The 24,513-nt window shown below is 40.6% G+C and overlaps 1 protein-coding gene across 3 annotated transcripts in view; it reads right to left on the reverse strand.

Annotated features, from left to right (window-relative positions):
* CRIM1 (cysteine rich transmembrane BMP regulator 1) overlaps window positions 1–24,513 on the reverse strand; it is a 208,590-nt gene that overhangs the window by 33,887 nt on the left and 150,190 nt on the right. For 2 of the 3 annotated variants that reach the window (XM_029232033.1, XM_029232034.1), the window contains exons 8-12: window positions 20,105–20,233; window positions 12,770–12,926; window positions 9,780–9,901; window positions 8,459–8,668; window positions 4,504–4,719 (exon numbers count right to left, since the gene is read on the reverse strand). In XM_029232033.1, coding sequence (XP_029087866.1) covers window positions 4,504–4,719; window positions 8,459–8,668; window positions 9,780–9,901; window positions 12,770–12,926; window positions 20,105–20,233 — 834 coding nt within the window. The remainder of the gene's footprint in view (window positions 1–4,503; window positions 4,720–8,458; window positions 8,669–9,779; window positions 9,902–12,769; window positions 12,927–20,104; window positions 20,234–24,513) is intronic. The other variant, XM_029232035.1, reaches the window with a different exon arrangement.

A 24,513-nucleotide genomic window follows, 5' to 3' on the forward strand; every position in this document is an offset into this window, starting at 1 on the left:
GTGGGACCACTGCTCCCTCCTTTTCTAGTCTCTGGCAGAGCTGGGGGTGGCCATGTCACCTGGCTGTGGCTAACAGATTCACTGGCTAATCAGGGATTTCTGGGAAAGCTTTTACTTTCTTAAAAGAAGGGCAGATGTGAAGCTACCCACATGCTTCCACATTCTTCCTGCCTTGAATATGAGTGTGTCGCCTGTAGCTATAATACCCTTATCATACCTGTAAGAGAGAGGCCTTGATATCACTAAGACACTAAATCAATGGGGTCAACATCTGTCTCCAAGCTTCTCATAATGTATGGTAAAGAAACCTCAGTTTAAAAACTGTAGCTGGGGGGGCTTCCCTGGTGGCGCAGTGGTTGAGAGTCCGCCTGCCGATGCAGGGGACACGGGTTCATGCCCCGCTCCGAGAAGACCCCACATGCCGTAGAGTGGCTGGGCCCGTGAGCCATGGCCACCGAGCCTGCGCGTCCGGAGCCTGTGCTCCGCAACGGGAGAGGCCGCGACAGTGAGAGGCCCACGTACCGCAAAAAAAAAAAAACAAAAAAAACTGTAGCTGGGTTTTCTCTTACTTGCAGCCGCATGCAGTCCTAACCAATCAACACCCAAACAGATTTTCAAACTGTATGTAACACTTCAATGTTCAGGCATTCACATTAATGGCTGAAAGATGATGGGAAATGTAAATCACTCCTGAGGATGCACCTGCAGAGAAACCGTCTGCAAGACTTGTGTGTTTTTGCTACATAAATACAGACCAGAGGGTCTCCAGATCTAGTAACAACTTGAAACACAAAAGAACGTCACCAGAAAACCCAGATATCTCTTTGGGTCTTGCCATTCCCTGAACTGACTTGAGAGCGGTAAGCTCAAGCAGAAAGCTGACTGCGATATAACAAAGGAAAGCGTAATACTAGTTAGTGAAGTTTCCTAGTTTAGAAATGTCACATTTGCACTGACAAGAGAGCACTCCCAACCACCTTTGCACTTGAGAGTCTGGAAAACACCATGATGGTCCCACCCAGCAAACCTCTAAGAGAATCCCGTTTTCTCAAAGGATACAGGGTCAGAAGAATTATCATCCGTTCTCATAGTCAACGTCATGAAGTCTGCTCTTTCATACACATGTAGCTATCACAGTGATGCAGAAGCTCTAAGTGTCCCATTTTCCTCCCATCCACCTCCTGAATACACCCTACAGCCAGCAAGTCTGATTTGACAAGAAGAGTCTCTTTGAGAAGCGGGGCAATTGCTTTACTTTGGGCTCTGAACCCGAAGTGTGTAACTGTATCTCCTACTGCCAGTCCTGAAGGCAGCAACAGTGAAAGAACAGCCATTGGTTCCACTGTTCCAAATGTGCTTCAGGTCCAATTTTAGGTAAGTTTCCATAGATCACATGCATATGTTGGTAAAATGGGATTACTTTCTCAGGCATCTTTTCTGGATCATCCATGTCTAGGGATAATTTCTTTTTAAGAGATTGACTGATGTTAACTTTTGATTTGGCTGGAAATCAGGGCAACTCACACTAGTCTACACGAGGCTCTGCAAATTGCCACGAGGCTTCTGTGTGTTATGACAGCTTAGCTCTTGCAAGCAACACCCAACCTGGTGTCTGAAAACTTAGAGGAGGAAGCAGGGACAGCAGCGATGGAAGCATGAAATAGCTGAAATGAACATCCTAGAGTCTGGAGGGGACGCCAGGAGACATGGGAATGTGCCGGCAGAGCTGGAGTGAGAGCTGCAGCTGAGATGCAGCGTCTGCAGGTCTTCAGCCCCCAGGGCAAGAGACTTCGGAGCCCTGACTGAAGATATCATTTGGGAATCTTGCCCAGGCTATCTTCCTTCTTTGGGCCTTTCTTTCCATTTTTAGGAAAAAGTGAGACCCCTTCTTTACACTCTGATTCTAAACATTAACTCACTTGTTTTGTTTTTACCAGTTCTTTCACTGGTGTTCATTCATTCTTTTTATTTCTATACCAGAGAAATAAAAGAAGAAAAGAGGGATCTCTCTTCTGTGCTACGCTTCTTTCCAACTTTAAAAAAATCAAAAATGAAAGAGAATTTTAAAAGTGTGAAAAAAGAAAGAAGTGCTTTTCTATTCTCTGCCTTTCTCACCTTGGTGAAGTATCATCACCTACAGGGATGCTCAGTCTTTCTTCATGAGCCCACTTCTGTTTCTAGACCTTGCTCTAAACCAGGCCAGAGGAGAGGGGGAGTTAAGAACAGAGGGAATGACAAGGCATCCCAGGAGATACAATCACCATGAGGGATGCAACTCTTCTAGTTGTACATATATATCATTTTGGGACAACTTTAGGATGCAAGTATCCTAAGGTTAGAGATGGTATTTTTGTAGATGTGAAATACTCCATTTATCAATGCTGCTGTCGAAATTTACTGCAATGTGAAGAAATCAATGCTTTGAATTTTAAGACTTTTTATCGCAACACAACTATGAATGGAAAGTTCAGAAAGATCAATGATGGGGTAGGTGACTGATTTTAAAATACAAGAGCATTCTAGATACAAACTTATTCACAGGTTTAAGTGTAACCTTCAGAATACTGATCTAGGAAACAGAAAGTCCTGACATTTAAGATGAAGGCTATCACTGAAGTATCTCTCAAGTTATATGTAAAGTAAGGAAGAGTCACCTAGGCATACGTTTATAAAGGAGAAGCCAAAGCCAGGCACACATGGGGTGTTTGTTCCTGTTTCTAGAGGGGAGGTCTCTGCTAGAATCGGCAGGGCCTCTGCTCATGCGCACTGGCCTTGAGACCTGGCTCTAAGAAATCAGTCCTTGGCACACACAGGAGTCCCATTTCCAGGGAGCTCTTGTTCTTTGCCTGGGCTGAACCTCTGAGTCCAGTCAGGTGTCCCACCAATAAATTTGGGCCAACCCCCGTATTTGTCCTCAGATCCTCGGACAAGTGGGAACAGAGGTACTTCCCACTTTAGTTAAAGCTTCCTGGGTTACATGCGCTCTTAATGCTTTCCTTTCCAGGCACTCCTCTCACTCTGTCATGATTTACTTAAAGGTGGAGTACTGGATTGTTCAGCTCTTCTTTTGCATTACTGCTCCACAGGATAGGAGTTGTGGCGGTTCTCATCAACCCCGGGATCCCCATGGCTCAATTCAGGCATTCCATAAGCACTTGTAAAATGAATACATTAAACGGATATAAATTCATGATCACCACTGAAGAGACCACTCAGAGTAGTTTCCACCAGGAGGATGGGAATAATCATGGTCATCTATTAACAGAGAAACATTAGGGTTTGTGTCCAAGTAAAAGAGTGATGATAAAAATATAGGAGGGACTAGGGTATATCCTAACAACATAATACATCTGAACTATTTCTTATACTAGAAAAGACGTTGCACTAATTAAGCTTTTCAGATTAACATGGTTGAAAATTACGCCAAAGATTCTGTACTAAGATGATAACACCTCAGCAGCAGGGCATGATGACAACAGCAAATAATGTTGCTATCCCTACAATTTCCTCTGATGCAATTACAAAATATCATCAATGTGAACCCAGGAAGAATTCTGGACATCAACTACGCTGGTTACATAATGACAGAACAATAGATTCTAGCTGGCTGACTAGATAATCCAATGTAAGAAAAGTAATACAAGGGCTTATGTTTTACTGAGCAGAAATACCCTAAGAACATACATTTAGAAGGTAAATGATTACTGATTTAAGTTGAAAAGATAAAAGACTGAGCAACAACAAAACTAGTGTGCTGTCAACTTGGTAATTATACAAATTAAGTCATATATTCTAGTGTTAATTAGAATTGCTACTTGCGTTGCATAATCAGCAACTTACGTTTAAAAGTCTGACAAAATTTCATTATGTTTGTTTCATGACCATAAATTCACCTGCTAAGGCCAAATTATCTGAGAACTAAAAAAAAAAGAAAACAATAGTACTCTTTGTACATATGCAGTGCTGGTCACTTAGTACTTCTGGATCTTAACTTAATCATCACAGATTTGAGAAGGTGGGCATTATGCATCTTTTAGCGATTCCTCTGTTTAACATTCTCAAAGTATCTTCACCACCCTTACATATTTCAAAGATTTTATTTACATTATTTATCAATAATTGCTCTGCACATTTTGTAAAGAAAAAGATGACTTTTCACATTAGCAAAATCATCTGGAATAATCTGGTACAGCAGGACTGTCTCTTGAGTCTGAGATGTAGGGTTAAGAAAAAAAGGGTAGAAAGAAACTTTTTTTTTTTTGCTGTTGTTGTTCAAAGTCACCTCAGGTGCAAGGCATATTGATTGCATAAATATGTGGTTGATAGAAAGGAATGAATTTAGAAAGCTGCCTGCCAGATGTTCCTGCCTGGGTTACTGGTGACTGGGTCTGGCCCACTCCCACGTGGGGCTCAACCCAGCCCACCGGTCCTGCAGAATGACAACGCCCAGGCTGCAGGCCCTCCCCATCAGCCCAGTGCATCCCGAGGTGCAGGGCCGGTTACCTGGACACTGTGGGCAACAGGAGTCCTGGGTGCGTGTGGGGTTCTGGCAGAGCAGCGGTGGGCACACCTCTGTCTCACACAGCACCCGCCCGCTGTGGCAGGTGCACTGAGTACAGGTGTCAATGTGCCATGTTTCTCCTTCCACAAAGTACTCTCCCCCAGGGGCATGGCAAATGGAGGGGGTGCTGAGCTCCGGCTTCTGCACCACAAAGTCATCTGGGGAACGACACAAAATCCAAACACAAGAAATTATTCATCTGCTGTCTTACCAGCTTGGGAAGAACCTGGTGCTGTGGGCTTTAAGGGACAAAGAAGATGAACTGGCTGTTTCCCTCAAGAACACAGGGAAGAAAACATTCCATGCACAGAAATATAAAGCAACAGCAGAAGAGCTAGTTTCAGGAAGTGAGGTTCAAGTGGTTCCGGTTTGTCAACAGTAACGAGAGGCTCCAATGAGATAATTAAACCACAGGGGGCTTCCCTGGTGGCACAGTGGTTGAGAGTCCGCCTGCCGATGCAGGGGACACGGGTTTGTGCCCCGGTCCGGGAGGATCCCACATGCCGCAGAGCGGCTGGGCCCGTGAGCCATGGCCGCTGAGCCTGCGCTTCTGGAGCCCGTGCTCCGCGACGGGAGAGGCCACAACAGTGAGAAGCCCGCGTACCGCAAAAAAAAAAAAAAAAAAAAAAAAATTACAGGGACTTCTACTGTTGAAGAGAACAGGAGCCTCTTAGGGGACGTCTGTGAATGTAGGATTATCTAGAATAAAGATCTCTCATTTACTGAATGCTTCCTATAGTTCCGGTTTCCATGTTAGTGCTTTACATATGTTACTTCATTTACTCCTTATACCAATGTGAATAGGTTCTGTTATCCTATTTAACATATAAGGAAACTGAGAACTCAGAGTATTAAGGGCAGACAAGGGATCTAAACCCAAGTCTATGTTTGTTTGGATCATGGATACACCTCCAGATTAAATACAATTGTAAACTGATTTGTGCCCCATTCACTTCATTATCTCTGGGACCCTGAGTCCTTTCAGGCTTAGAAATAAGTCCTACTGTTGAGCAGGACACACCCCAATCCCGACCAGCTGCCGGCACACTGAGCAGGAATGCTCTTTCAGAATCAACAGTCTGAACCCTCACCTGAGACTAAACATTTGTTTGGCGATATGATCAAGAGAGGTAAACGCCCAGGGGCCAATGATAACTATGAGTTCTTTCCCCAGACGAGAGGCGATTTGGGGCTCCTGGTGAGATGATAGTGACAGAGAGGGAATTTAATGCTGAAAATGTCTGGAGAGGCACTGGGAGTTGCCCTCAAGTTGTGCTGGCGAAATGAGAAGTATGAAGATATTAACCATATTCGTGTCATCCAAATACAACAGGCGTTTCAAGAAGGTGCTGACAGTGTGGAACCCTGCGGAGAAGCCATCTGGAGACACCATGGCGGGCTCACGCTTGGAGATCAGTGGAATTTGGGCCTCAGAAGAACTACCCTGTTTGTGCAGAGATACTCAGAGCTGACGTCTCCTAAGAACTCACGGGCTGTGACTTTCAAAGCAGTGGTCAGCCTGAGATGTAGCAATACTGATGAGATACAGTGGTGTGGGCCCAGCTCCAGCTAAGAAGGCATTGTATAACTTTTAGTAAAGACTGGAACTTTGACCAAGTGGACATATCACAGAAAACTGACATCAGCCAACGCTTACATTCATAACCAACTGGGCCAAACTTTCTAGTATATGAGGAAAGTAGAAAGGAAGATAATTAGAATGAAAATTGGGCTGCGATGAGATAAAAGTGCATTTCTCACCGTTTATAGAAAAAGAAAAAATAGTTCCAAAGACTATTAGTAAACTACTGTTGGAAAAAGTCTCCCTTTTGAAAGGACTTGGAGAGGATCGACAGTTGCTGCCCTTTTAAATGCTGCCATGTAAGGAAATGGTCAGAAGAAAAACGATGTGTGTTTGCAGGTCTTACTCTGTGAATTCCTTTGCTATATATCTATCCATGTGCCTCAAGGCAAAACATGAGTGACCAGATAGATGGAGGTGATAGAAAAACTGAAAGGTAGAGGGTAAGAAAAGGAAAAAAAATCTGAGAAACAGTATCATTTGGTGAAACTTCTGTCAGAAGAGTTCAGAGGCTGCTCACTTATCTCAGAAGGAAAAACAGCTGATCCTTGAATAGAAGGCAGGAGAAAATATTCTTTGAAGTAGGAGTCCACGATTGCAACAATGCTTGGTCTCTATTCAGAAAGATCCATATGTGGCAACTCACTAAAGACATTTGGAAAAAAACATACCTACACATCCATATATATCAATACCTGTATGTTTTTATATGTCTATATCTACATAGTCACACACCCACAATAATACATCAATAATTCTGTGTGTGTTTAAGAACTTTCCATATCTCTGTAATAGAGAAAACTAGATTTGGTTTCACTGACTTTCAGTGCTTAAGTCAATCATCTATTCTTAGTAATATCTTTGCATTTCCACTGGTTGGAGTTCTTCACTGAGTACACCGTTTAGCAAAGACCCAGATGCAGGCCACACTCTGCACACTCATGCCTATAATTAAAGCATGGGGTCTTCATTGGAACAAATGATTTTTCCTTCCCCAAAGAGTCAACACAGAGTTCTGTCTCATTAAATTGTTCATTTATCTTCTGTTTCAGTGGGCACTAGTGGTTTTTCATATTTAACTAGCAAAACATGCGAATAAGGAAGCAGTTTTGATACAGAGCACATCTGGCTTAACTATGCGAAACAAAACAAAACTTTGTCATCTGGTCCCCTATAGGGGTATGGGGGCTGCCTGTCACTTTAATACCTTAGTTACTGAGGTGTGTATAATGTCAGGGCTAAAAAGGACTTCCAGTGCCTCTCTGCCAACCCCCTCCCTGGCAGGCAAAGCAGGTGAAGACTGAGGTGCCAGCATGCGGTACCTCCCTCCCAGGCCAGGCCTGCCTTGTTGCAAAAGGCCCAGGCCTCAGGTTCCTGACTGCGCCCGTTGTACAGGTGGAGGGAGATACAGGACCAAGACTGACGGGGGAAATACAATCCCTACCCCCAAACCGGACAGTACATTTCAACTTTAAAAGAAATTCGATGCAAGAATCAGGAGACTTCATGTCTCCCTGGCCCTCTAGCTGACACACTATTTTCCTTTGGGTAAGAAAGCTAATCTCTCTGTGTCTGTTTTCCAAACAAAAACTGCCTAAGCGTATTTTTCCCTAATTCAGTGGCCTCCACTTGGTGGAAGAAATAATAACTATGAAACCATGCTGAGCTCTTTGGATCAAAGGCACTAGATGAGGTATTATGGTAATAATTACTGTTATGGACAACCATAATTTGGACCACTATGGATTATAAATCTGTTATGTTCTTCTACTAACTTATCTTGATTACCATTATTATGACTGTAAATGTTTTGGATGTGTGGTCACTCTAAACATCTCCATTTGGCAAGACTACCACATATCCATTAATTTTAAAAAAAGCAATATCCACAGACTTCAGTAATTCTCTCCCTCTCGAATATTACTTTATAAATAAGAAGCTTTCATGGAATAAAATTAACAACAACCCCCTCCAATTAACTAAGACATTCAGCCTTAATACACTATCCGTAACATGGAGAGCTGGAGCTTTAAGTACATAAGCCCACAAACCTGTACACAAATGTAGTTCAAAGACCAATGTAATTGAGTAAACCTTCAAAAATAAGGAGAGTGGTTTTAGAGCTTTAGAATAATTCTCTGGTTTTTGGCTAATCATTTATAGCACCTGGCTGACACTCGTGGCTATTGCTGACAAAAACCAGAGAGCTGAAATACGTTCCAGGGGTCGTCCCCTGCACTTCCCCTGGAATTACAGATGTGATGAGGCAAAAGTCATTTGCTTAGGGAGCACACGAGATGGCGGCCAGCTTTTACCTGAACATGACGGGCAGCACTGTCCCGGATGAATGGTGGGGTTGCCACAGGCAGGCACCGGGCAGGTGATCAGAGCACACATTTCCCGTCCACTGTGACAGTAGCATTCCCGGCACCCATCATGCCAGCTTTCCTCATTTTTATGATGATGACCATCCATGGACAGACATGTGCCTGACAGGACGGGTGGCCCGGCTGCAGCAGGGACCTCTGGACAGACAGAAGGCAGCCTGGTAAAGAAGGAGCTACTGCACAGGAGAAACAGCCTGTAGTTCCTTACAGGTAATGCTACCCAGCCACCAAAAATCCTGTCTACACAGCACAGCTTGTGACACAGGAAAGAATCATGAAAAGAATTTAAGTTAATATGCTCTCAATTTTGAAAAAAAGAAAAAAGGGAGTAAAAAACCCTGCAAATACATTTCTCTGCTATTGGTATTTTTTTTCCTCCCTTCACTCTACGTTCTCATATTCTACACAGTAAACAAGCACTGATTGATTTCAGCGTGAATGTTACACGTTTAATACATGCAGAATAATCACTCTAGAAATCATCATTCAGTGGGGCAATCCTGGGCCGCTAGTAACTAACAGATTTTCGTTCTGCAGAACAATTGAAGCAGTGACTAGATTTTTGTTTACTCTGACCCCCTAAAAACACTCTTAAGGTGGTAACTGAACAACTCTGAAAAAACACAGAACAAACTTCAGGGGTCTTTTACTGCTTCATCTGTGGCTCATGTGGACAACTAAAACCAGCTGGGGTGGGCAGTGGCGCTGGAGCTGGGGTAAGGGCTCACACAGCTTCAGGAACATCCCTCGAGGGGGAAGTCCTGCAAAAGGTACTCCCAGGACTCACACCTATACACAACTATAGGCTAGCATGTGGTTATTCAGCAAAAGTCGACATTCTCAGGGAAAACTGTGTTACCAAGAAAATACACAAGCAGACTGTTTAGCTTCACCCACCCTCAAAGGGCTGTGAAAAGGGACCTTTGCTGTATGAATCGTCTCGATCCACTGCTGGACAGAGGGAGACTCTTATGGAGGTCAAGATAAAGATGCTTTAGGCTAACGTTCCTGAGACAAGTAAAACTGAAGAGCTAAGAAGTGATTAATTTGGTCAATGTGGGGCCCGTTCCTTTAAATTCTATTCTGAGCTCTTATTCCATTGAGATGAAAGGACAAGGGATGGTCCTCTAGAGAGTGACAGTGGTGTCAGAGTGGACAGCAATCACTGAAATTATTTCATTGACTTCCGTTCTTGGTTTCTGTGCCTCTGATTGCTCTGAGCAGGGAAGGGTTATGCGTTGGGACTTACCTCTGCACTTGCAGATAAGACAGCCACGACTGTCCTGCTGGAAACCCAAGGGGCAGATCTTACTGCACGGGAGCTCTGGGCATTTCTTACAGCGACAGATGTCACAGCCATGCTTATTCTTCCTGGGTAATTAAAATTTTGTCAGAGGTTAGAAAATCCAAAAGTCTCAAGTGATGCCCAAGTGCTTAGACCAAGGGTCACTGAAGTGATATTCTCAGTAAGCAGAATGACTTGAACTTCTGCTCTCAAAACCCCCTGGAGTGATGCGTAATTAGCTCCCTGTGGCCATGACCACCACCCACCCATGGCCAATGGTTAGAACTGTCCAAGCACTTAGGTGCTCTAGGACGTGACTGTCAGAATCCTGATGACGTGACTGTTGATTTAATTGGGAAAAGTGGTACCAACAGTACAAAAAGATGAATGTGCAGCTCCAGGAAGAGGAAGGTGAAGGATATATTGCTGGTCAATGTTGGAGGCCAGCATTAGGGCAGAAGTCCTTCTTCTGTCAGAACCACAGGCTTCCTCAGACAACCACATTCTCTTGAGAAATTTCAGATGCTACTAAACATTTTACTGAGATATCTACAGAATTTTTTAGCAGATGGAAGAACTTAAGGATCCATAGACCTGGGAATGCTACGTAATGTTGTAGCATGTTGTACATGTAGATATCTTGTATATGTTGATGAACAAAATGTTTAAGAAGTCCTGCAGTCAATGTCCAGTAATTACCTCATTAGTCAGAAAAGAATACCAACTGAAAAATGCTCCACCTGTGGGGCATGACTGAAGCACGGAGGATAAAGGGAAATGGCTGGATGAACTTTTTTTTTTCCCTTTAATAAGCTACAGTGCCTAAATTTTGTGTTGAGCAGAAAGATGATATTAAATAAATGTTTATTAAAAGATCACCATAGTTTAAGTCGACAAAAAAATTCTTAGCAACAATTCCTTATTTTCTCTAAAAGGAGAATGACCCTGTGTATTACAAAAGGTGCTAACCTGCCCTCCTGTGTCTTCTGTCCACTACCTGCAGCTCCTCTCTTAGGCTCAACATCTCCTCTACAAGCTTTGCCCTAGTTGGGCTTCCTGGGCAGCAGAGAAGACGGAGTTAAGTCTATTAATCCTTAGGTTTCATCCCAAGGAGCCCTAAGTGGCAACAGTGGTGTTCAACTAAAAAAATAAACCCTGTTCTTTCTCATCTTGGACAAATTAAGGGGCTCTAAAAGAAGATGGCCCCCGGGGCTTCCCTGGTGGTGCAGTGGTTGGGAGTCTGCCTGCCGATGCAGGGAGCATGGGTTCGTGCCCCGGTCCGGGAGGATCCCACAGGCCGCGGGGCGGCTGGGCCCGTGAGCCATGGCCGCTGAGCCTGCACGTCCGGAGCCTGTGCTCCGCAACGGGAGAGGCCATAACAGTGAGAGGCCTGCATACCACACACACACACAAAAAAAAAAAAAAAAGATGGCCCCATGGGAAATCCTTGGTATATAACTGTCCAAGTGATAAACTACAATCTGCTAAGTGAAATGAGAACTGAACCCTAGGGTCTACGTATTTATATCAATATAATGAAAACAGTGAATGAAACGAATGCTTCACACTCCTGTCATAGACGGTGCCATTTCCAAGCCCTAACAGGGCTTTAACAGATTTGTTTGTTAACTCATTTATTCACCTACCCGTTCCTTCTTCCTTCTCCCATTCCCTTCTCTATATTTCTCCCTCAGAGGCTGTCCTTGAAACATGTGCTAGCCAATGCAGTATTCGTTTGCCTACAAGAGTCAACTTGGTCCTTCTTGAATGTGTTTACTGACAGGAATACCAACTGGAATCTATAATCCTCTAAGAGTTTTCTCTCCAAGGTGAAGTTTGGATGAATGCAGCCTTGGTTCTGAACTATCATAACACTGCAGCCAAGTGGTTGTAGGTACTATTATGATAATAATACTTTATTCTACATCAGCAGGTAAGCTAAGAAATAGCTTTACTTGTATTAATATCATATTCATATTTTAGGATTAAGAACAATGATGATTTATTAGTTTACTTGGGGAATTTTAAAGAATAATGTTCCCAAGCTAATTATCCAATTAAAATTAGAACTAAGGTTCCCCTCTCCCTGCTAAACTAGAATTTCTAAGAGGAAGAATAAAAACAATGCCTTTAAGACGCTGGGCAAGAGGTGATGGCTCTAAATCCCTTATAATTACTAGCACTATATAAACATATCAAATGGAAAAGGCAGAGAGACTAAACTGGAAGGAATCAAGGCAGGAATGACAAAGCAAAATTCTGAAAGGTTATTTTTAAGGAACCAACTTGATATAAAGACAGAAGTGGATTCTAAGACAGACACAAAAGTAACAAATGTGAAATGTCTATTTTCCCCCTAGAATAATCTGAATTTTCATGGGATTTGATTCAATAAAGAATATTTAAAAATACAAGTCATAGTTCTTATCACCAAGGAAATTCATAAGATGTACTGCTATTTTAAAGAATAGTATAAACGTAGACAAGCATCAAGGTAGGACAGGGAGGCGTGGCAGGTAAGGATGCTCCATATTGCAAATCAGTAGCTGTCAATTCATCTTAAAATATAGATTAAATACGTTATCACAAAACAGTTGCTGCGACAGTGGTGCATAGTTGAAGCGCTTACAACACTGGAACCTCATGACAGTTCCATTCCCTTTGGCAGTGTCCAAAGGCCCTTGCTATGAGGAAATCTCACCTAACAGGCCCAAAGTGTCATAACAAGGCTCTAGCCCATCTTCAAAAAAGAGTGAAACTTGATTCTTATCTTTGGAGATACGGGCTTTCCTTGCTTTCTGATTCCTCTAGCAAAACAAGCATAGATATTCTGGATTCAGTACATTGCTGATTCATTCAGAAACACACACAAAACAGCCAACAAAAAAGGCAAGAGACATTTCGTCAAGTTACAGATAATTAAGAATACATCTTCTGAGTTAAGAAATACGTACAGATATCCAAATGGACAATACTTTTCACAGATTATCAGTCTGCACTTCTTGGGGCGTGGGCGGCACTGACAGATCTCACAGTTGTGGGCATCGGTTAGGAAGCCGAAGGGGCAGTCCAAGGTGCAGCCTCGTTTGAGGCCCGTGCAAAGTTCCTCCCCTGTGAAGACACATGGACAGCACATTTCTTCCAAAGATGAAAGGAACAGAACATTTGACACTTCAGTGCCTTCCCCTAATCTTCCAATCTTCCACCGATGTAAATTTCTCAGCTCTACCACGGCATCAGCAATGGTTAAAAATTATAGATTGTGCTATTTCATGGTTATCAGAACGTAACTTCATGTTTTGGTACTAATATACACAATAAAGTCCAACTCTGAAAAACAGATTTCTGATCAAACCACTGATTACCACTTACTATTCAAAATGTGAGAAGTGGAAACTTACATCCCAAATTTCATTATGTATTTTTGCTCCTGCTGCATGCCCATGAGAAACACATTCTTAAAGGTTCACACACGTTTACCCTTATGAGTTTTAGATGTTACCATATAATACTGCGTACCATATTCAGCATAAAGCATTGCTTACCCTTTCTTTAAAAGGTATATCTCTAATAACATAATACAAAGTGAAATAATCAGTGTTCCAATTAGATTTTTTTTTCCCTACCGCTGACAAATATCCAGGTATTTAGATACACTTAGTTAACTGACAAAAAAAAAAAAAAAATGTATGTGCCAAAGAAATACCTAGATTTATGTTTAACTATCCATTATTTAAAATGTTCAAACTCTCCCCTGTTAGCAGAATCTGGAGTGATGTTTAACTGTCCTCTGTTAGTCAGTTATAACTTATTATTGTAGAAGGGAAAAAAAGGAACAAAGAAATGGTGGCTGGCACAAGAAACTTCTATTAGCTTAATGGAAGCCTTGTAAATAAATTTTAAAAGGTGTGATGTAGGGCTTACTAGAGTAATATAGGCAACAAAAATGTTAAGGTAAATAAGAAAAGCATGCTTGGTGATGTAACTAAAGCAAACTGAGACGTCTGAATTAAATGTAGAATTTGAAAGATAATCAAATTTAAAGAAGTAGACATGATGATGGCAAAAGTATGGCAATGTTTGATTATAGTTCTGCGTGGACTGGTAAAGTGGGAAGCTGAGACTACTTTTGTTGAAACAATAAATAAATTTTATGTGTATATCCTTTAAGCATAAATATTGTAAATAATGCACAAGTTACTGGGAAAAACAGAACACATTTGTCCCCTCCACACACAAATCTTATAACCTAAAATTAAACCTTAACTACAATTAATAGGTGAAATGGGTTCATATTTTACATAAATATGTTAAGATAGCATCTTTTGTGAATCTTAGCTGGCAATACTTGCATATTTAATTTGCTATCTTTTAAAAAGGATAATGTGATTTAAAGTACAATTTTCTACTTTGTCATCGCCATAAACCTTTCATTACACATGTTTAATATAACCTCGTGGGTCTGTATCATATTGTGAAGCAACTGAATACTAATTTGCATCCTTGAAAGTGAAATTCTAAATGGCTCATTTAAAATTTTGTAATTATATGACTTGAAAGGTCATCATTTTTCATCTCTTTCCCATTATTAAGGGAATGACGAAGGAGGGAGAAGACTGTCATAGCCACATTTCTTTCTCTGACACCAAGATCTAAGTTGTGAATCCATTTTTCTATTGCAAAAATTTTAAGTCTTGAAACCAAGTAGATTATGTTGAGAAACAGATGAACTAACGACACTGTGAGCACATCCCTGGGGATTAAATTCCTTGAAACTCTGAGTCTGAGCACCTTTGTGCCTTTATTTCTCTGGTCCTGTAAAAAAGGAGTTTTTCTATAATTTTTAATCTAGAATGGGCTTCATCCTTAACGAAAGCTGTTGCATCACTAAGTTTAAAAAATTTGATATAAACTAAGTTTGTCTTTACCTCTGCTTTGCAGTGGAAGGGAATTTCAAGCAAAGGCTGCTATGTGTGAACAAAAATACAGGACGTTCATAGACTTCGGACTGGCTGTGACATATTGGGCAGGTTGCCACAATGTTGCCCTGGCTTGGGACTGCTCACTGCCCTGCTATCTCGTTTCTCCTCCCCAGCAGAAGGGAGCTCTAGGGCAGGGACCTATTTTCTTTATGTACACAGTCCAGGTGCTATCATGGTGCTCAGCATGGAGTGAGTGCTCAATAAATACTTGCTGAATGAATGAACCAATCAAGATTCTTGCTATTTACTCCTCTACCCTCATCAAGACTGCCATATTAACAGAAAAATAATGGGATGAAAAAACTTACTGTTAGTACTGAAAAATTTCACAATACTGGCACTTGCTAAACATCTCCAAATACCATCTTCTAGCTTAGAAATAGAGAACATTAAAGATTTCAAGGTATTCCTAGATCCATGTATCAATTATGGATTTTTCTTCAGAGAAGTATAACGTCAAGGCAAACATTTACATAAAGAGCAGAACAGATAGATTAGAAACATCTTATTCATAGATGGGTGGGAGTTTTTAAGTTTGTTTGAAAAGTTTTAGTACATCACTGGAGGCAACCACAGAAAGAATGGTGGCTTTATGTTCATAATTTTTCAACATTATGACTTTGTTGTGATCTAAGAATGCTTTCTAATCCAGAGGGGAAAATTACCATTGAAGAGAAAGTGATAAATAATGGCAAAATACAGAGCCTGTGCATTATGGCTGGTCAATAGCAGCTATGCAGTAAACTCTCTGTTTATTCGGGAGAAAAAAAAGATGTTTTTGCGCCCAGGGCCAAAATGTGGCCCAACTGTGGGAAGCATCGTTTGTACTTTGCTGTAGTTGAACACCATGGAGCCTGCAAACAGAACACAGTGTAATGGTGCCCCTAGAGTTGTGTTGTGCTTCTCTGCTGCAGGACTTCACACTCTTGGGTTCTGGCAGTTCTCAGCAACATGCAAGCAGTTAAGGATACCATGAATAAAGTTCCTGAGACTGTTAAATAAAGAAGTGCAAGACTGCAAATGGTGGTCCCAATCTTGACCTTGATAAGTGTTTGTTCAGAGTAACAATGAAATGAAAACAGGAGTCTGCCTCCTTGTATATGATGCTGCGACCTTCTTTAGATGCTTGATTCAGATATATGTTTCATGAAAATTATGAAAGGTTTTTTTCTCCCTGCTACCATTAATTTTCTATGTCTGCACTGGTTTCTAGTTAAAAGCACTATTAATCCCTAGAATTACAGATTGTTAAAACTGGAAGAGCAATCACAAATAATCTGATGAAATCCACTTGATTTAAAAATGTAGATAAGATGCTAAAAAAGATGGATGCCATTTAATTCACATAGATGTCATTTACTACATATCGTACCTATAATAAGCTGAAATGTATTATGTATGTTTGACAGCAAACATTTTGGTTAAAAAGGAATGCTACTAACAGCTTGTAACAATGAAGTGTTACATTTTTAGTAGCTTATCTAAATGATTTTAGTTTTAACTTTTGTTGCTATCATACATTCTTAAGCATTTTCTACCATGTTTTTTTTCTTTATTCTAAGTATGTCTTTGAATAAAGTTTAAATTCTCTATATGCCCTTGATGCATTACTTTGCTTAGCAGTGTTATAAGAAATGTTATTTGTTACAGGTTAAAAAAGAAAAGCTACAGTATGTTCAAATAAAAGAATCCTGTCATATACCTTCCATGTTCTTTTGAAGGACGTGTTTCTACTGGGTTTTGATTTCAACCTTCAAGTGAATGTCTATAATATGCTTGATTATATTGCAATAGCATTACAACATATTAGCATATTACCAATATTACCAACACATTACCAAGATTAGTCAGGGATAAGGTCCATTTTTAACTTTTTTGTACCCCTAGTTTTTGGTGCATAGTAGGCACTCAATAAATGCTAGATGAATGAAAGAAGGAATGAATGAGCAGACAACAGGCCAGTAACAGGGGAGAAATATTTATTTGGCATTGGTCTTATTTTAAGAAAGAAATATTGATGCCAGTGGTCTATATATACGTCTAACCCCTAACGGAAAACTTGGGTATAAATGGTTAGGGCCATTGCATGTGAAACAGGCTTTGGTGGGATGCAGAAAAATAACATAAAGGAGAGATTTAGACAAAATCCATACTTATCACGTAGCTGCAATGGGAAAAAGAATATACTTAGCTATCCTTCAGTACCAGGGACTTCCTTTTTTCTAAAGCTAGGTGAAAGAGAGTGAGAATATTTGAGGGTTAAAATTAAAAGGCAAAAGGAAAGTTGTTTGTGTGCGTGTCCTCAGAGGACAGGAAGAACTGGAGGCAGGTTGGTGTCGGAACAAAGGAGGGAAACTGGGGGCTTTCCACGTCAGCTAGCTCTAGCTGACTCAGAAATGCATGTTATAAAACAGCTATCGTGTCAACAATTACCATATGTCGGGTAGTAAAGTTAGCTTTGCATTCACTAATTAGTCCTCAAAACAACCCATTACTTTGGTATTATTACCTGCCCTTTACAGATGAGGACACAGAGGCTCTAGGAAATAAAGCAACTTGCCCTGATCACCCAGATACAAGTCAGTATGATGCCAGAGTCTGGGAGGAGAGCTGGGTACATACAGTCACAAGAATCTGACAACCGAGGATGTGGCAGTTTGATTTAACTTGACTCACCGTCCAAAGGTGTCAAATAATCAGGACTGCTAATGGGAGGGGATGAGAGCAGAATGCTCTATGGCTCTGTCATATACTTTCCGTGTACTTTTGTGTATGATATAGACAAAATGACAAATTCCAGCTGACATAAAATGCAGTGGTCTCCTGTACATATTTCCTCCTATGTGTTAATGAAATGGAGGTGCAAAGCAGGCAGTATGCACGGATGTTCCTTTTACAAAGCCAGAAAGCAACACTAACACAAAGACAGGCAGAGCAGAATTTTCCTGATAAGTCTCAATTTGCAAAAAGCCAGTCATATGCTTCTGACTTACTTCAATGACAACTGAGGGAAATTGCTTCTCTGGATTTAACTTCAAAGGGCTCACTGTGAATCAGCAGGGGTCTTATGGAGGTGTGCCCATGTGGCCAAAAGTTCATAATAACAAAGCCCAGGTGAAGATGGTAGGCAGGGTGATTAGGTACAATGAAATCTATATTTTTAGACTTCAAAAAGTTCAGGAAAAAAAAATTAGGTATGCTCCCATAATCAGAAAGGATGTACAGCTCAAGAGATATGAGAAGGATTAAAATATAAACTCTTTGTGATACAATCACCAATTATCTTGGTGTCAAAAAATCAAAGTTGACCATTTAAGCCAACAAATATGGCTGCCAAAGCAGCTCCCTAGTAAACTTGGCTTTCCAAAGGGAGGTATACAAGGCAGATAGGTGTATAACAGGGACTGGTCCTCCTCTGAACAGAAACAAGTGTAGGAAGGCAGACAGTCCCCGATGGGTGGAGGCTCATGGGAAATTTAAAGGTGTAAACAACCATCATTACAACAACAGTTTGATAACCTCCGTTTCAGCACCAAGTCCATCCCACAGACAGTGTGATGGTAACAAGTAACTGAGAAAACCGAATTATGCAACTCCTACTTAGTATCTGTCTTCACCGAAAATATTCTTACAAAAGAAAGCATTGAATGATTAAGGTGAAGAGGAATACAGAGCCCAAGAAAACTGATAAATCAGAAAGTGATCATCTCTCTACATTAAGTAATTCTAACTCTCTGAGTCCAGGGTAATTATACCCAGAGGCTCATGGAGAACCTGCTGATTATAGAAGCATTGTCCATATTTGGAGACATCAGAGGGAATGGAAAGAGATTTCAGAAAACTAAAAGAGGCCAAATGTCATTTCAAAAGGGACAAAGGATTCTAGCACTACAGGAACTAAGCTTGACATTCACAACTGAAAATTCTGCAGAAGGAATGGTTAAACATGGGATATGCGACATTTAGGAAAGAAAGCAATGAATACCAGGAGCCAGTATAGGTTCATGAAAAACAACCCATACCCTACTAACTGCGTTTTATGTTTAAAGTAGGGTTTCCAGCAAAGGAATGTTGCAAATAGAATGTATTTTGATTTCAGATAAGATACAGATCAAGAGTTTCAAGATTTCCTTGTGGAGATGGAGCTGATATGTCGTCAGCTGAATAACTCCATAGAAGAAGTGAGGATTACGTTCAAAGTCATTTTGCAGGAAGGCCTTCAGTGCTAACAGGGCTCTCTCCTTGGTTCTATACAACTTAATTTATTTTAGTGCAATGATTTAGATGAGGACATGTAAGTTATGCTTATTTGATATAAGCTGGGAGGCATAGATAAAGTATGAGGTCACATCATCAAGATTCAAAAATATCCCAACTAGTTGGTAAACGGTTGAAAACTCTCAGGGTAATTTCTGGTTAAATTTGGCCCTGCATTTATATCATTAAAAAAAAAAAAAGCAAACGCTCAAATACAGAACAAATGAGAATCACCTATGTGCAGCTGATGTAAAAAGTACCAACTGGTTCTAGTTGCTTATAACCTCAGTGTTAGCCAACAGTGTATAATCCAAAGAGCAAATGCTCACTTAGACCACACAACAGCACTGCAGTGATCAGACCAAATTCTGCAATACTCTGTTTGTTTCTAGGCCACAGACCAAATTCTGCAATACTCTGTTTGTTTCTAGGCCACACATTTACATAAGGACCAAGAAAGTTCTAGAAACTATGTCACCTGGGGAATGACTAAAGATGTTTATTCTGGTAGAAGAATTAGAGGAATTCAAAATCGTTTTAAACATGAAGGGCAATTTTTTTTTCCAGTAAGAAATGCAATATACTCTATCACATTTCAGAGATCATGGCCTGGCGACATGATTGGAATCTACGTGGAAGAGAGCTGGGATCGAGAAAGCGGAGCACATTCTAAAGACTATGGCTGCCACACATGGAATGTGACACCTCTGTGTGAGTGACCTCCTTGTCACTGATGACCCCGGCAAGGGCAGTACTGAGAGCTCCCTGGGTGTTTGGAAACATGTGCTCCAGAGTTCCCAGGGCTTCACCCATGATGCAGCCAGACATCAAGGAGTATCTGAACATAATGAAATGAGGGCAAAAACCGGCATAAAGGAGCAGCTCTTTTTCTCCAAACGACCATGTGTTTATGTTAAATACACTTTTTTTTTCCTTCTTTCAGGTTGCTAAGGGAATGTCATGAATAGGAATGAAAGAAAAGATATTCAATCACACAATATGCTTTGACAATATTAGGCTCTGAAAAAACAGAGTCTTCCGTGTACTCACTGTTTTTGCACTGACAAGTTCGACAACCATTGTGATCAAGTTTGAAACCATAAATGCAGTCCTTCTCTGTCAGGGTGCAGTTTGATGACTCTCCACACGCAGGTGGATCAATTGTGATGTAGGTTGGTTCTAATGATACAGAGAGGAAAAAAAAATCAATGAAACATATGATTACCTCTTAGATGCTATTCAATCTTTGAAATCCCACACTATGGTAAGTCACAGGAAAAAACCTAATCAGTAATCTTCATCAAATCCTAGACTTTTATACTTTCATAATGTTGTTAACCCCTGAAAAAGAAATATTTTTATTTAAATTTTTGAAAATCCGGATGCTCTATTTCTTTACATTTGAGCAATTTATGCATTTTTGGGTACCCTCACCACTATAGAAGCAGACAAGAAAGGTTAAAATGAATTTAAATCGTTATTCTTCTATTTCCTCCTGATGTTTTCTAAGTTTACTTTTTATAACAATCAGGAAACAGCTTCCAGCTGTCAATTATCTCACTCTCCATTTTGCAATACTTCTGAAATCTATTAGCAACTTTTCAAGTTAATAAATCAGAGATGTTTCTGAGACTTTAAAACATCTGAATTTCTTTGACCTTTTATGTGACACTCTCAATTATTACAGATGACATGACAGATCACATCATCTATAGGAGTTTATACTCAGGGCTTTAGGGAGTGGGGGAGAGAGGCACAAGCATTCAGGAGGAAGAGAGAGCAGCCACCCTGAGATGAGATGCACAGAAGAAACCAAGGCCAGAGGTGATTTTGACCTTCACTGCCATGTTAATAATGAAGAATTGTTCTGGCCTAAAGATTACTGTTACTAAACAGTAATCACACACTTACGTAAAGTGTATTACGCGTCTATATAACATCTGAAGTGCTCTTCATAAATGCCTTCAAGTTTTGGATCACAATCGGAAAGAGATGGGTGCTGTCATTATCCCTATTTTACGGATGAGGAAATCCAGCATACTGACTTGTCCAAGGTCACAGGGTTAGGAAGTGGTGGACCCCAGATTCAAACCAGGTGTTCTGGCTCTAGGGTCACACTCTCAGCTTCTGTGCAATACAAAGCGCATTGTAATGGTACCTGTTTTGCAGTGATTGATAAGGGACAGTTTATACAATGTCAGACTGTGGAGAGAGTGTTGTCAAAGGGAACAAGGACACTGATGTATTTACGTAGCCTCTTTTCAACCCAAAGATACTATGAACTTCTTCAGAGTAAGCTGGTTCTCACAATATCTTTGTGAAGTGCTAAGTACAGAATGTCTCTACCCATGTTTTCACAAATGGAAAACATGAGGTGCAGAGAGGGTAAGTGGCTTATCTAAGTTTACATAGCAACCCAGTAGCAGGCTGGGAACAGAACAGAACAGAGGTGCCTGACCTCCTGTCCAACATTCTATCCATAGTCCACACTGTCTTCTCAAGTTTCACCTCCCATTACCATGGAAGAGAGACCAAAAATAAGTGTTTTAGGTGCCACTGATAAGATCAAGAGTTCTACATTTTTATCCACCTGCTAAAAGAGGCCAGTGATTCAACTCTTCACAGGTAGTGAGCAACTAGGACTTATTAAAGAGATGCTTTCATCAGCATTCTCCCAGTGAAAGTATGTATGAAGACGGTGTAGCACGTTCCCTATTTTTATTACAGCACAGTTGGCAGAACATCTCCCTGAAATTTTAATCTAAGATTTCCACTGCTGTGAAATTTCTAATTTCCTTCAACGACTAAAGTATCCTTTCTGACAGGTAACTGTAAACATCAAAAAGTGGTTTCGTTTTAGTCAAGTTTTAAGACTTAGTGAATTAAATATAGTAGTGCTGCTTTCCTCCATTCTCTTAAAATTTACTGTAAATATCAGTGGTTTTTAAACCTACAGTCTTTCCTTTATCACTACTCTTGTTACACATCCAAGATAAGAATTCTGTTTCAGCCTTTAGCCATAAGACTGTGGAGGTTTCATCAAAATTATTCTAACCACAAATATAAGATAGAGCAGGGGAGCTGGCTCGTGTCTCAGTAAACCATACCACAGATGATCCCATCGAAGGAGGAGTTAGGTCTACATTCCAGAGAGTTAATAGCAAGGATCAGGGAAGGATTCTAAACTCTTTGTCCAGTGCTTTAGTGCATGGCTTACGGGCAAGGAAATGTCTTGGGCACATCTACGCAGACCCAAAGCTTGTATTCTTTACTGACATTTAAGTTTATGAGAAACTTTTGCCTTCAGAAAGTATATGATGGAAAAATATATATCTCGGCAGATGACACTGACACTGAAAATGCATAATAATCACAGGGCAGTATGGGATTTTATTTTCAGTGAATTTTAGGGATTTGTTAAGATAATCAATGGTGATGTGCATGCTATTTTTGGTACATATTATGATTAATGGATGGGATTAGGATTGTGCTCTGTGGCTAGAAAGTAAAAAAAAAAAAAAAAAAAAAAATTGGGTTGTTTGAGGATCAGAACCACAATACTGACAGTCCCACCCTTTATCCAAATGACTGTATCCGCTAGGTAGCCAGCTCCAGGGGTACGTCAAGCACACATTTCTTTAGCAGAAGAAATATGTTCAACATGTTTCCCTGTAACATTCAGGATAACAGCTTGAGCTAAGTTTAACAAATGGGAAAAAAAATGCATAGAAGGGCTATTTAAGTAGGTAGGTGCTGGTTCTACAACGCTGTGTTGTAAATATTTTAGGTAAAACAAGTCCTCCTGGATGTCTTCCAGGCCTCAGATGACGTGGCAGAATGCAAAGAAGCCAAACATTATTCTGTGCCTCTAAAATTAATATTTCCCCATTCATCGATGATGTACATTAGAGGGAAGAAACCGGAAAGTATGTAAGTTTCAAAATCTGACTCCCTCGATACTTATTAAAATAAAACAGAAAAACTCAACAAAACCAATTTACTCTAAAGCTATTCAACTGCCCCTCAATAGATGAGGCTGGACACAACACTCATCGTGATACATTAAATGTAGACAGAAGTCTAAATTATTTTTAAAAAGCATTTTAACACTAGTCATCTCACTTTATTATGTTAAATAAGTATTCTTTTCCTTTTCAAATACAAAGTGGAACAAATTTTAAAAACTTTTTTTTTTTTTTTTTTTTTTTTTGCGGTACGCGGGCCTCTCACTGTTGTGACCTCTCCCATTGAGGAGCACAGGCTCCGGACGCACAAGCTCAGCGGCCATGGCTCATGGGCCCAGCCGCTCCGCGGCATGTGGGACCTTCCTGGACCGGGGCACGAACCCATGTCCCCTGCATTGGCAGGCAAACTCTCAACCACTGCGCTACCAGGGAAGCCCAAAAACTTTTTAAGGATGGTGGAGCATGTGTTTGGGGTACTTACTGCTGTTATCCTCTGTCACTGGAGTAACTGCTGATTTGTAACAGACACACATGCAGGCAACTAGCTGTCTCCTAACATTTTATCTAAAGTCATACATTATGTACTATTCCCTTTCATCATTCTCTCAACATTTTAGTGCTCAGTTTCCTACCATGTGAGGCCATCTCTATCTTAGAATTCTGTAAACTATAAATTGTTTAGCAAAAACACTGACATGATCATAAACGGATCTGAGAGTCTGCTTTCAGTCCAGTATATTAATATGTAATCTCAGAACTGGTCCTGTTACTAACATCAGGGCAGTCTTTTGAGAATGAAGTGCTGTGAGTCTACTGAAATTCAATTTCTTATTCTACATAATGAACACCAAAGTGAGACACACTTGATACCATCCTGAATGAGAGTATTTCAAATCAACATTGCATTTACAGTCCTTAGAGAATAACCAAGAGCTGGTTAGACTTTTTGCAGTTTCTATACAAGGAAGTTCTTGGTGGGGGAAGAGGTAAGTTTGAAGAGTCCAGAATCATGGTATCACAGTAGGATTGTTTCTAATCCAAATAAGTAAAGGAGCTTGAGGAAGTGTTAGTGAAATCTGTGAAACGTGCACTGTGCTTGTTAGAGCAGCCTGAAATCTGCGTATTGGGAATTGTTATTATCCCACACATTCTTTAGTTTATGCCACAGTGCTCTGAATATGGAATATATCCTGATGGGTCTTGGCCTGAAGACCAGATGATCCTCATTTAAATCCCACTTTTCTGTGCTCTTAGATTACACGGGGGTACAATACTGACATGACATGCTAGAGAGTACATGCTCCTCTAGAAGGATGACAGCGATGCCATGTCCTTGGAGAGTTTGGTGATTATCAGTTGAACAGAGGTCCTGCTAAGACTTTTGGAGACAAATGCATCTGCCTGTTGCTGGAAGCAAAGAAAATGGTCTCCTTTTAAATTGGTTGGGCAGATATGCGTTAGTGGGCCTCTTTCAGAGAAGAGAGAAATGGTCTT

This window comes from Monodon monoceros, unplaced genomic scaffold (genome assembly GCF_005190385.1).
Source record: "Monodon monoceros isolate NGI ecotype Baffin Bay Population unplaced genomic scaffold, NGI_Narwhal_1 Super_Scaffold_19, whole genome shotgun sequence".
In the NCBI taxonomy this organism is placed as follows: Eukaryota; Metazoa; Chordata; class Mammalia; order Artiodactyla; family Monodontidae; genus Monodon; species Monodon monoceros.